Source organism: Homarus americanus, unplaced genomic scaffold, assembly GCF_018991925.1.
Source record: "Homarus americanus isolate GMGI-L3 unplaced genomic scaffold, GMGI_Hamer_2.0 scaffold32929, whole genome shotgun sequence".
In the NCBI taxonomy this organism is placed as follows: Eukaryota; Metazoa; Arthropoda; class Malacostraca; order Decapoda; family Nephropidae; genus Homarus; species Homarus americanus.
The window spans coordinates 17,358,803-17,373,799 of NW_024737097.1; the positions used below are offsets into that span (position 1 = coordinate 17,358,803).

Consider the following 14,997-nt stretch of genomic DNA (forward strand, 5'->3'; position numbering starts at 1 on the left):
AGGTCCACACAGTGATAGTTAGTTGTGGTAGTGACAATGCAAAGACAATACGTACCTCTGACATGTGAGGTGATCTGGTGCACAGGGTGTAAACAACCCTGTACTGGACAGTTCCTAGTGAACATGCCAGGTACCGATTAGTATTTGTAATGTGTATACCATAGGTACCTATACGTATAATTATATCCTTTTGTATTAAATTAATTAAATTTTATCAATAATACCAACAAATGTTTGGTAATAGGTCCATAAAGTGATAAAGAGCTGTGGTAGTGAGAAACATGAGAGCATATAGCCAGTGATTTGGCTTTGCCAGTACAGTAGGCTATTAAACCTGCAAAAATTATTTTTCCAAAATATACCTTGTTAATTATAGGGTGCAACTTATGACCTGGGAAATATGGTACTCTGTACTGTTGACTCCTCTTGATCCCAGGCACACAGCCTCAGATTTATTTTATTTATTTTCCATGGCAATCCGTGAGTTGCTGAGGAACACAAGCTTTAAAACCACGAGCTTTAAGGGAATACTGTAGTTGACCTTCTACTGTCTATTCCAACCAGTTCTGCTGATGCTGAATGTGGCTTCAGTCAGGTCAACCTCATCAAGACAGACTGGCACAGTAGTCTCACCGATGACCACTTAACAGATCTCCTAGTGGTACAGTTACAGTCAGAATGTATTAGCAACTTCAATCCAGAGCAAGCCATCAACAGATTTTTAACAAATGGGACCCGCCGTGTTGATGGGTATAACCACACAGATGGTTGCAACACAGAGGAAGTGCTGGACGATATCAAAGAATTGGACAAGGAGCATATGCAGAAACTTATTGATCAAATTCGGTAAAGAAGAAAGCCCTCACTTACTTGCAGTTGCTAATACATACAGTGCAGTAATTTTTTAAGAGGATCTAAAACTGTTTATAAATTTCAGCTAATGATATAAAGTAAACAATGAAACAGATTTTCCAGATTATAATAATATGCTGTGCATGCCAGTGTTTACAATTTGAATATACAGTAAAAGTCCAAAAATCCGGATGCCAGGAATCCGGACCACCCGAGAATCCGGACTTTTCGAAAACTCAATTTTTTTAAATTTAGCGGGGGCTTTTGTGGGTTATGTGAATGAATGGAGTTGCTTTAAAAAATTAATTTACATAATTCTAATAATAAAAGTAATTGTAAATTATAGGTAGCTAATTTTGTTAGTTTTGTAATTAGCTTGAACTGAAATGTAAAATTTGAGGCACTATAAATCTTTTGTGTGTATGTGTGCATGAGTGAATGCCACAGCTGCACAGCGACAACAAACGACCACACGATCGACACTTTAAAACAAGCAATCAAACTGTGACAACGTATGTAATTTTGAGTCCTACTCTTTCCATGTACAGAGTACAAGCCCATAATAATGGCCCCTAAAGTAGATAAACTTCGTTGTGTGAAGAGAAAGAAGAACACATTGAAATTGAGTGACAAACTTGAAATAATTAAGAAACTAGAATGTAATGTGAGCAATGCTGTTCTAATGGAAACATACAACATTGGAAAGTCTACAATTTATGATATAAAAAGGCAAAGATTAAAATTCTAGAATTCACAGCTTCTTCTGAGCCTTACATTAAAATTGCTGAAAGAAAAAGTTTACATTGGCCCAAATTAGAAAATCTTGATAAAGTGTTGCACGAATGGTTTTTGTTAAAACGATCAGAAGGTATGGCAATTTCTGGGCCGATACTTATTGCCAAAGCAAAGTCTTTCAAGGAGCAAATGAACATTGAATCAGAGTGCGCATTTAGTGATGGATGGCTTAGGAATTTCAAGACTCGCCATGGTATTAGACAGTTTGTTTACATTTTTGTCTAGTGTTGACTTAATATTTCTTTAAAACTGCTCGTTTTGATAAATGAAGCATGCTTTATTTGCTAATGAATAAACTATCAAAATGTACCTGTTCATCTCTTCTTTATTCCTCCTTAAATTTTAATTTTAAAAGTACTGCCTGAGAATCCGGAAAATCCGAAAATCCGGACCGACCCAATCCCCAAGCAGTCCGGATTTTTGGACTTCTACTGTACTGTAATTTACCTTTTACTATTAAGTTAAATAACATGTCAAAGTAAACAACTTTCTATGTAGGCCTACCCAGTATATGTCAACTATTGAAATTTGATTGTAGTTTTTTAATGTCTCATAAAATTTTGGAAGGGCTAATAAACTTTGGGAAGAGCTAGTTATTATTTGGTTCTATTAGCCCGATTGGCTACCTAAAAAATGGCAAATTTCTACCCCTGGTAATTGACTTTTTAAATTACCTATAAATATTTAAAAGGTCATTAATTAATACAAATTACTCAATTTTTTTAATTGTGAACCCAGATTCTTAAATCAGCATGTAAAGTGTTACCTCTGTATGAAATTTAAACGAAGTCAATTTTTTGACCACAAGTGCTGCAAACTAAGGTGGTGGAAAGTGGAAAATAGCCATCTGCTGTCTGTAAGAAGGAATTTGGCAGGAATTAAATAATGTGTAGTGAGTGTGAAAAGTGGGTATACAAGAGGTGCAATGATATAAATAGCACACTGTAGGATGTTACTGACTTTCTGTGTGTTACACATGCAGGTAATCAGACCCAGATGCTAGCAAATGTGCCCTTGTGGCCATGAAACATGGGTCCGTACACGGGGGGCTGAGAGTATTATTTTACAGTTCACATAGTTTAAACGTCAAGATATCACTGAAGATAGACAGTATGATTTACTGTCTATCCTCAAGCCAAATATGCACCTACAATAAACTGCACATATGGTGGGGTAAGGGACAAATCAGTTTCAGCACATGTGGAATATGATGGATACTTTGACTGAATTGTACATACCGGTATTTTTTCAAGTATTCACCCGAGTGCCAGCAAATACTTGAAGACAACATAATCAAAATGTGCCCTCACAGTTCAAGGCTAAAGTTAGTTGATCAATGTAAAACTCTTTGGGTTGCTCAGCATAATGCTTTAGAGGTACAGCTACTCCTCGACTTACGACATACTAGACCTACGACCACCCGCACATACGACCACGGCAGTCGGTACCAAAATTTTTTCAAATGACGCGCATATTTTCTAGACCAAAACGTTTCCGTCCCGTACGAAAGCGTCGCGTGGGCTGGGTCGCCTCGTGGCTACAGCATCCACGCCGTAGAGTGCTTAGTTGGTGTTTGGCTGTCGGTGTTGTCGATAGTGATCGAACCATGTACTGACAATATTTTCGTTTCTAATTCACTTTAGAATGACTGGCAAGCGTAGAAGTGAGAGTGCTGGTGGTGCTCACAAGAAAAGGAGACAGTCAATTACTTTTGAGATGAAAATGCAGATAATAATGCAATATGAAAATGGAAAAACGGTAGCAACCATTTCACGCGACCTAGGCTTCTCGCACTCGATCATATCGACAATTTTGAAGGACAAGGAACGTATTCGTGAGGTAGTGAAAGGATCAGCACCCATAAAGGGAACACTAATAACGAAAAAAAGACAAAGTCCTATTCATGAGATGGAAAAATTACTTGTGATATGGATGGAAGATCAGATACAAAAGCATGTACCCTTAAGCCTTCTAACTCTAAACTCTACAGGCTAAGGCAAGAAGCCTTTTCAAAAGCCTGAAGGCGCAGGCAGGAGATGAGTGCGACCAAAACTTCACAGCAAGTCATGGGTGGTGCCAACGTTTTAAGAACCGCTACAGTTTGCATAGTGTAAAGGTGAGAGGAGAGGCAGCAAGTGCTGATGTGGGTGCTGCCGAAGCTATTAAGAAGGAGCTAGATCGTGTCATCGTGGAGGAAAATTATTTGCCTGAGCAAATATTTAATGTGGATGAAACTGGCTTATTATGAAAGCGCATGCCAGAACGGACATACATCCACAAAGAGGCAAAAACAATGCCGAGATTCAAGGCATTCAAGGACCGAATCACACTTCTGTTGGGGGGGGGGGGGTATGTAGCTGGATTCAAGGTAAAACCTTTCATGATATATCATTCAGAGAACCGAAGGGCTTTTAAAAATGTCAACAAGCACACACTGCCAGTGTTTTATCGCAATAATAAGAAAGCATGGATGACCCTAGCACTGTTTGAGGATTGGTTCTTGAGTTGTTTCATTCCACGAGCCAAGGAGTATTGTCTGCAACAAAAGGTTGCGTTCAAGAATTATTAATTTTTGATAATGCTCCGGGACACCCACCACACCTGAACGACCTGCACTCTGATGTTAAGGTAGTCTACCTTCCACCTAACACTACCTCTATCATTCAACCCATGGATCAAGGTGCTATTGCTGCTTTTACAGTGTATTATTTACGTACGACCTTCACTCAGGTTGTTGCTGCTACTGAAGGTGAGAAAACGCTCAGAGTTTTGGAAGGACTACAACATTTTGAAATGTATAAAAAACATAGCTGCAGCATGGGATGAGGTTACAGGTCAGTGCATGAATGGAATATGGAAGAAAGCCCTGAAAAAATATGTGAACAGTTTCAGAGGATTTAATGAAGATGAAGTAATTTCTGCAATTAGTAACAAGATAGTGGAGTTGGGTAAACAGATGGAGTTAGAAATTGATAATGAAGATGTTGAGCAGTTGGTTGAAAGTGTAGCAGAAGAGCTAAGTAACGAGGATCTTATTGAACTGGATGCACAGAAAATTGCAGAGGAAGAAGAGAGTAAAAATGTAGAAGAACCTGCACTCCCCCAAAAAATTTTCAGTGAAACAAATGGCAGAGGCATTTGCTACAATTAATAAGGCGATGTAAATGTTTGACGGAATGGATCAAAATAATGAGCGTTTTGCAAAAGTTGATAGAATGATCCAAGATACACTTGCTTGCTACAGGGAGATTTACAATGAAAAGAAAAAGCAAACTGTGCAATCTAAATTGGACATATATTTTAAGAAGTCCCCCATTGCTGTCTCCTCACGCCCCACCAGTGCTGCCTCTTCACTCCCTAAAGATGATCCAATACCTTCAACAAGCAAGTTTCCCCTGTATGTTAACCTGTCTCAAGAAGGCGACATTGATGACCCACCCAGCCCTGTCTCCTCTGCTGAAGCAGAGTTAATGTAGTCTCCATGTATAATTAAAAAATTATGGGGGCCCCATGTGCATTCAGCTGACTACATTAAAGGTAAGTGCACAGTAACATTGTGTTCATTCTTCAATATTGATTACTTTTACTGTACTGTATTTCATTTTAGATTTTCTATGTACGGGTATTATTTTTTGCATTTTCGACTTACGACCAATTCAACTTACGACCTGGATTTGGGTCACTAACCCCGTCATAAGTCGAGGAGCAGCTGTATTTGGTGAGTTACCGTATTATAGCTTTTGTCAAAACTATGCAGAATATTGCCGAGGACAGAGAATCATGGAACTTGAGGATTTTTGTACCTTGTCACCTATTCCATCACCTGCTTCCAGTTCAGGTTTCCTTAACCTGCCCTAATTAACTACACCTGCTGCCAATTCAAGTAACTGGGATATGACGACTCTTTCTGAATCTGCTAGTGCTTACAGAAGGTTGGTGACAAGTCAGATATTATTAATTCAACTATCAACTGGAATCGAGTATGGCAATTATGCAAAGCTGTGTTAGCATAATGTATGATGACCTACATACTCTCAAAGAACTCCTTCACTATCAAGAGCTGCCTGGCAACAGATGAAATCTTAGATAAAGTATCTCAATGGATGTAGTGTAAGGGTACTTAGTATTATTTGTGCATAAATATAATTTTTTGGGCAACACATGCCATAGAATACATAAAAACAAAAGAATAAGTTATGCATGATTTCCAAAAATATTCAATATGCTATGAATTTAGAAAAAAAATCATTGAATATCAGCGTACCGATGATTATTATACTTGACAGTTAACCCTTAAATGGCTGCCATCATCAGTGGGAGAGCAGAGCAAGGAATCCTTAGCTGCTGTTTAAGAGTTAGATGATTAAGGCAAAAATATCAATATGTACAGTATTACATAACATAAAAGCATAAATTAATGGTACAGTATCAGGCTTTAAACAAACTGCTTATTCTTGTGTTAACTTTCAATCGATAATATTTAAATTTAAGTGGAAATTGAGCACAAGACAAATGAATATGCAAAAGACAAACAAAACATATACCTGATGCAATATTCCATACCTGTTGCCTCTTGTTTTGTGCATAAGCCAGAGTGCCATCAAATGGCTTCATCTTGTCAAAGTTAAGGTCTTCAGTGTTAAGCCTTTGAACCAGCATACCACCTGATGAAACCACTATCACTCGTGATTTCTCACTTCTGAAACAACAATATCAGACGAGTCGAAGTAACCACAACAGATGCAAATACCATTTTATAAAAAAGTTATTTTTAATTTTTAATGTTTTAACATTGTCTTCCACATCAGCCATTTTCCATGCTTGAGTGGGTTAGCCATGATTACATGATGGCAGCTCTCCATGTTGTGTGATCTCTTGCAACATCTCTCCTCAGGTTCTTATATCTTAGGTCACTTCTTACAACCTCTCCCCATGTCATTCTTGGCCCACCTGTGGCTCTCCTCCCCTCCATATTCAAACTCTTGATACAATTGGTTTCCTTCATTCTCTCCACATGCTCAAATCATCTCCGTCTACCTCTACACAAAATCTCGCTTATACTCTCAAAACTCAGTCACCCTCTTTGCTTTGAACAGGGTTTCCTATAGTTCAGTGTAACATTAAACATCCATCTCACCATTCTCATTCCAGCTCACTCGAGCCTAACTTATGTCATTCTCTTTAACTGCCCCCGTTTTACTGCCATACAACATCACACTTCTCACACTGGTTGCATACATCTTTTCTATCACACAATTAGAAACAACACTAAAAACTATTACCGGGTATTCAAAAATTAAGCAATATTTTAACCTATTTAAGGAACACTAAAAACTTTTATCCAAAACTAATGTTTAAAATGGTTAAGGCCATCTAGATACAGCTTGTAATATATATAAATGCTATGAAGAGGCTGGGATTCATCCTGAAATCCAATTTTAGGGTTGAATCCAGAACTAGGCAACCCATGAATCACAGTCCTGAGTCTTGTCTAATTACAGTTCAAAAAGTTCATTCTAACTCTTTCAATTCAAGTAGCCAAACACCACTTGAGCCCCATGGGAGCTGAAATAGCCACCTGGCTTCTGATAATTGAACCTGGACTGAAACAGTATTGGGCAATGGTTGTGGGAGGCCTCCTGGGATAATAAAATGTGTTGAGAATTTCTACACGAGACAAAAAAGAAAAAGACAAGTCATCACTGCAGAAGATTTATAATAAGCCATATGTTTTCTAAATTGGCATCTTAGAATCATTTTTTCAGACCCATGGGTGGACTCAAAAACAGGTTACTCACTTACATACTTCCAGTAAGATAAATGACATATTCTCTGGGTAGCCATTGATGATTTTATGCTACCATATAGATAATAGAGTCCAACACGATGTCTATCCTTCATGGCCCTAAACCATGCCCCTAACACAATATGAAAACATCACATATTACGATGACACCAAACTATCATATACAATCTCTGCCTTATACCAGAAAGATACTTAACTCCAGGGGTATCATGAGGAAAGTAAACTTCTGCACTTCCAATTATGCCAAACCAGCTGCTACTGCTGCAGCAGTGGTGGTCACAGCAGACATCAACTGTGTCAATGTTGACAAAAGTAGCCAAGTGGGTAATGCTTGTAACTAATAAAAAAATTTCATTGTGATGCAGTTTGACTGATGAGTTGTGGCAAACAGATAAGTTGTCTATAATCTCTTGTCATCAGAGGAGCTATTTGATGATGTCTGGAAATTTTGACACTTACATGACAAAATTACACAAACCTTAATGTCCATAAGCTTCAGCATTGACAGTAAGTGCCAGGTCCTTCTTCCTCACCTAGTTGTTCAACATAGAAGACAATGTCTCATCATGTTTCCACTAACCTTCCTGTTTCTGGTTACTACCCACATACATCTGACCCTAAGACTCACTCTCCAGGCTGCACAGGTAATCATATGAGGCTATGCAGGCCATAACTTCATAAAGGCCCCCAAAAAAAAAACCACCAGAAAACATGTTTACAGTTTTGGAAAATCGAACTCACTAAATCTCTAGAATTAATTGTGTTAGTGCAATCATTCATGTAACAAACTGAAGCTTACATACTCAGGATTATGTTGCCATAATCAGATAATAACAACCTTGTCATGATATTAGTAATTATGAAAATGACATAACCTTAACAATTTAGAGGCATTTGATCTTGATGAAATTTGAATATTTTGCATATCATAACTACCGTATTCGACAGCGTATAAGACGCTTTTTCTTTAATGTATCACAAATTACCCTGTGTCTAATGCTCCCGTATTACGGATGGGAGGCCGAGCGCCGTAGGCGGAGGTGCCTAGCTAGGGAGTCTGGGATGAGCAGTAGTCCACTAAGCACAAAAATTGTTACTAATAATATTAAGAATAATAAAATACTGAAAAACAAGCCAAATTAACATAATCTATTATCACAAACTTACGGCAAATTTGCCGAAGATGAAATAATAGCTTACATTGGCTTAACGGCAGAGGGAAGCTCGCAACATCTCACTGTAACTTCTTCCCCAGCATACATAACCCACACCAGACACATGTCTTACATTTTTTAATGACTGTATTACCTTTAAGAAACATTTGTTTATTATCTAAATAAAAAATGCCCCTAGAAAGATTAAAGAAATGTTAACAGAAACTTCAGCCGCCAGTCAGCCATTTGCAATGAGTCAATGACGCCAAAACAATAGCAATGGTGCTACACCCTGGTGGCAGATCGCGGCAACACAAAACATTACAACCAAAAAATGAGTTTCACATCCTGTCAGTAATTCTCTTGACCAAAATATAAACAAGCCACACAGCTGCTCTGATCAGAGGTAGAGTTGGGTTAGTATAATGTTACTATACAGTACGTATATGATTTCCTACTTGATTCCAGTATATATTGTACTTACATTCACAAAATCATATGTTTTCCCCTACAAAACCACTTTCAATAATTGTATGATGAAACGTACTAAAAAAAAAAATTTCTACAAAATATCCTTGTAAAATTGGGGTGCGTCTTATGCAGTGGTGCGTCTTATATGCCGGCAAATACGGTAATCACAATCAGCACTGAAAATGTCAGAAATTATAGTGATCGCTGTAATTATCACCTTACCCATTTTCTGACCAAAAATTTATGTATGTGTTGGAAATAAAAATTTGGTAATAAAAGTGATATCTCCTTTAGCCGGAACAATTGATGCAGTGCACTTCTGGGATGAGATATTTCTGGGTAACGAGATGACTCTCTCAAACCCGGAAAAATATCCCTCATCCCCGGAATTTTCCGGGTAACGGAAAAATGTTCTCTGAAGTTCCAGAAATTGCGCCTGATTTTCATCTCTCAAACCCAGAAAAAACTCCCCCATCCCTGGAATTTTCCGGGTATCGGGAAAATTTTATCAAAATTTTCCGTTAAAGGTGCGCCTCAGAAAATCGTTCCCAAAGCCGTAATTTTCCGGAAATTCAGGCTTTGGAAATGATTTTCCGAGAAAATGTAAATTCCTGCTATCGGAGAGTTCCAGGTTTGAGGGATTCCGGCTAATGGAGATATTACTGTAACATACAAAGATTATTGCATGCAGAATAATCTACAGTACGCACACAGTATCACACGGCCACATGGTTCCTTAGACGTCATTTACAACACGCAACCACTGGAGCATCAGCAAGCGGGGGGAGAGGAGCTACAGCACACCCCACACCAGCAGCACGAAGTAATGGCTGATAATCCCTTTACAGAAATGGGATTTTCGACCCTACAAATCTATTGCTCATCGCTCCCTCAGCTTTGGAGTTGCATGGCAATAGGTGTGGGAAGACAATGAGATAAAAAAAACGTTTTTGCCAAGGGTAACATTTACGAAGTTATGGTCAGCATAGCCTCATATAGTTACTGCCCTGCCATGAAATATTGGACTTCATTTTTATTCAACATGAACATGTTTGCCAATAACTGTGACCAGGTGGTCAGAGGAACCAGAGTATTTCACCGAGTTCCAAATTCATTGGAGGACTCCCCGAGTATAGTCCAGCTCTAATAAACAAACGGCAAAACATGTAACTCACCTCGTAAGCAGAGCCACTTCCCCTGTGCTAAAGTTTGCCCACCAATTATTCTTAACAAGCGTACCTAGTGTAATAGTGTACCATTAGCATAACCACTACAAAGAATTTCCATTTACCAAATAGGCAAATTTATCAAAGAGCAAAATAAACCAATGGCATCACAACAGTGAATGTCACAAGCAAGGCATTGTTCACTGTTATAAGGGAGGGTCAACCTCTTGGAAATTTCCCCACTCCATCCAGGAATTACTCAGTGCTCATTTGAAATAATATAATATGTATGTAAGTACGGGTGTTTATAACTCTGGGACCCCCTGTACTTTCCCATTGCTCAGAGAAGAAGCAAAGCACTGATCATTAGGATCCAAGGGCTATAATTCATGAGCTGCCTACTGAAGTTAATTGGCTTTATCTGCAAAACATTCATGAACTGAATTTGCTTGTTTGTAGTGTAAATTATATTTCTAAGGTGTTCTGAGAAGTAAAGAGGTAAAATCAATGCAAAGTTTTTCAAAATTTTGCTTTAAACCATATTTACAACTGCAATCATACATGAACTTGGTATACTAGTGTGTTGTGTTTACTTTTGTGTGGCTTAAATGTTTTCTTGGTATGTTGTACATACTGAAGATGTGTCTTTATGCAGGTTAATATTATATCTGTTTTTCTCTAAAAGAAATATCATATCATTGTTCACACTAATTTATGGCTTAACTATCATCACTTGCCTTAGGGACTGACCTCAAAATGTGCATGGTGTTGCAAACTGTGAAGAGAATAACCACATTTATACCGTATATGAAAGGTATACAGTATTCATAAATGGCAAATTCACAAAAGGAATAAGATTTACTGTTTGTGGATTACTGGTAGGAACTAAGGGGGTTGCAATATGAGTTCAACTTTAGAATCAAAAGTACAACCACTCCTCGACTTACGACGGGGTTTGGGACCCAAATCCAGGACGTAATACATAGAAAACCTAAAATGGGTGTCTCTTTTTCTTCTCAGCACCACAAAACTCTCACTTTTAAGCATGTCAGCCATTTTAAAGGGAATTAAAAACAAAAATTTTGTCAGTACACAGCACAATCACTAACGTCCTGACTCGAAAATACGTAATTTGAAAAAATTTTGGTACAACTGGGGCAGTCGTATGTCCGGGTGGTCTTAAGTCGAGTAGGTCGTAAGTCGAGGAGTAGCTGCAGTGTGTTAAATACATGAGTACAGTAAAGCCTCGAATAACGACGTTAATGTGTCCTCCAATATTGCAGTGTAAGGTGAATCATCGTATCGCGAATCAATAATTACCATTAAAATAAAGCAATAACAATGAGATGCGCTCCCAAGTGTGACCTTTTCATATCTTTTGTGTGGCTTTTTACCCTCGTTTCCCCCCAAAACAGTACAATAAATGAAAATTGCAACTATATTCTTTAAATAATGTTTCTGAATGCACCTTATACAATTTAAATGAATAATAATATGGTCACACAAGAGGAGATGGGATGCCATTGTTTTCATTTGTGTTTACAGCCGGGAGTCCGGGACGATAGTTCTACATGAGAAAATGAAGAAATTAAGACCCTGGATGTAGCTGTAGTAAAATTAATGTAAAAAATTAGTATTTATGTTTTAAGTAACGTTATTTAATGTTAATAAATGGAATAATAGAAGCAGCTAACCACTAATGGCAAAAAAAATTGGATTGGGAACACCAATGTATTTGATTGAATTAATCTTTATATATGCGAAATGAACAATACAATTCATTAATAATACGTAGAATATTAAAACACACAAGAGGATAAGAGACAGCATTATTGTTAGTGTTTACACCCATAATGTCAGTTATCTACCTGAAACTGAAGAAAATAAGACCCTGGTTGTTGTTGTAGTAAAACTAATGTAAAAAAAATATGTATGTTTTAATTGATGTTATTTAATGTACAGTAGAAGTAACCACTGATATTAAAGAGAAAGTGAGACTGATAGTGGAACGCCAATATATGTGTGCGCTCTCAAGGAAACATAGTCATTTATCTTAAGAATACAGTGGGGTATGCTATAACAAATCTAATTGGTTCTAGAACCTTGTTCGTTATAGCATTCGTTCGTTATAGGATTAATCCGTTCCAGGCCCCCAAATACAACCACTTAACACTGAAAAATATAATATTAAATTGCAAAAATTGTAGAAAAGTGCATAAATATGCATCTAAACCCTTGAAATAAAGAATATCATTAATACTTGTAATACAGAAACAATAACTTAGTAAAAAAAAAAAAAAAATTATAATGTTCGTTGTAGGAGTTTCGTTCGTTATAGCATTATCAATTTTATAGGTAAAACCGTTTGTTATAGGAATATTCGTAGTAGGATCCGTTCGTTATAGCATACCCCACTGTATGTACAAAAGATTCATTACTGTTTATTACTGAATATGTATTTGATTGAATTAATGTTTATATATGTGAAATGAACAATGCAATTCATTAATAATACATAGAATATTAAAACACACACGAGGAGACAAGACGGCATTGTTTTCGTGAGTGATGATGGTTCTACATAAGAAACTGAAGAAAATAAGACCCTGATTGTAGCTGCAGTGAACTTAATTTAAAGAAATTTAATACCTGTATGTATGTTTTAAGAAATGTTATTTAATGTTAATAAATGGAAGACTAGAAGTAGCTAACCACTAATGGTAAAGAAATAAAGCGAGACGATTGGGAACGCCAACGTATGAACAGTAAGTGCGTAGTACATGTGAAAACATATCGTCATTTCTCTACATATGAATATGAAAGTAACACTTATTTACTGATCATATATATTTGAAATAATATTTACGAATGTAAAACAAAAATTCTTCTCACCAATGGTGTTAAAGTCTAAAATATAAGGACAGCTAATGAATAATGTGCGAGTTTTTACTCAGACGACGAAGTCATCAGGTTCAACTCTGGCTGAAGCTGTAGCTTTCCATAAAGCTGTTGTTGAAACTGTTACTGAACCTGAAGTTGGTGTTGAAGCTGCTTATGATGCTGAAGTTGATGGTTTTGGACTTCAAATAATAAAGCTGTCGAAAGAACCTTGCACAGATGCTTTCTTTTCTCATTATACATCTTTATGTAGAGGTCATTTGCATTTATTTAAATTTTAATGCTTTGTTTCTGTTAATGGATCCACTTCAGAAAATATGTTCAGTGCTTGCTCCATATAATATCCACAGACCTCTCACCTTTTTCATATCATTTTAACACATCTAGTTTCTCGGCTAAGCTTATACACTTTCTATTAGCTTTTGAAACAACACTACCATCACTTGCTCTCTTGCTCATGTTGAATAGGGATGCAAAAATGCTGTAAGAAACCTGAGAAAGTTTTTCTCCTGTTCCTGTTCCAGATGCGTGAAAACAAAAGGTCCGCCAAGCTCCGACTGTTGTTTACCACTCATTAGCAAGGCAGCTTCTTTGCGCAAGGTGCTCTTCATTTTTTTTACAGTACAGTATTTTTTTTTTATAATACATATCGATATTTAGTTATTATTTACAGAAAATTTTAATTTAATTTTATTTTTATTATATTTTGGTGGTAAATACGAATGAAATAAGGCCGTAAATTGAATTGGGTCCTAAATTAACTAGGGTTTTAAATATGAAAAGTTGTTGGTCCAACAGTTGTTATTGGAGGCTTTACTGTATTATGAACCAGGGTCAATGTAGTTGACTCAAGGAACCTAAATTTCTCACTAGACACCGAGTCAATAATTGGTTCAAGAAGCAATTACTGTACTTACTAAATAAGTAAGAATAATTCATGAAAGTAAAATATTATCTGGCCACTTGATCAACTTAAACAGTGAACCTGCCATTAAAATACAGACCCTCTTTGAAGGACATAGAGAAAGGACACTTAATGGTTGGGCTATTTCACAGGTTACCTGCGGAGGACCAACAGGTCATGGATTATATCTCAAGGCACATATAAAATGTATTTTCTTTTTAGTTCAAAGGAAACAACTGTGGATGATGATGTCATAAAAAAACCCTACCTATATGTTAAAATCTGTAGCTAAATTCTAAACCGATTATCAGATAAAAGAAAGCAAGACTGATGTCATTAAGAGAGAACTATGAATGTTATGGGAATTAATTTTTAAAAGTAACTTCATTATCTTCTTAATAAAAAATAATAATTTACTTTTTCATTACTGGGATGAGGTTGGTGGTGAGGATGTAGGTGCCAAGAGTATTTGTTGCAAAGTTCTTCTCCAGACTTTCTTCAACCATCTCTTGGGTATTGAACATGCACCCAGCATTATTGATCTGCAAATAAAATGATCCTTTACTACCTTACAAAATTAACAGCACATTTCATATTTTACTCAAGTAGCACACACCAAACAGATAGACCTTAATTTATGGATGCCCAATTAATGGAATCTCAAAGATGCACAGACACGTCACTGGCAAGAGACTTCATATAGCACACTGCAGAAGAGTACCTGTGGCTTAGCCATGCCATGATGGTCGTTGATGGCAGCCACCAGACGCCAGATGTTTGAGTCATCTGCCCCACATCGCTGCTTCCACTTTTTGTGGAGAGTGCTCACACAGTGGCCATGATCCGGCACTCCATAGATGTCAAAAAGAACGCTGTTGAACACCTGAACCCTGCACAGACACCAGTAGTCACCCTCGATCAGCCCTTGTATGCCTTGGCCAAGCAAATTCA

General features: G+C 37.1%; 1 protein-coding gene across 1 annotated transcript in view; it reads right to left on the reverse strand.

Annotated features, from left to right (window-relative positions):
* Positions 1 to 14,997, reverse strand: part of LOC121873252 (dehydrogenase/reductase SDR family member 12-like) — a 38,978-nt gene that overhangs the window by 9,489 nt on the left and 14,492 nt on the right. Inside the window, exons 5-6 of the mRNA XM_042376666.1 lie at positions 14,464 to 14,588; positions 6,211 to 6,346 (exon numbers count right to left, since the gene is read on the reverse strand). Coding sequence (XP_042232600.1) covers positions 6,211 to 6,346; positions 14,464 to 14,588 — 261 coding nt within the window. The remainder of the gene's footprint in view (positions 1 to 6,210; positions 6,347 to 14,463; positions 14,589 to 14,997) is intronic.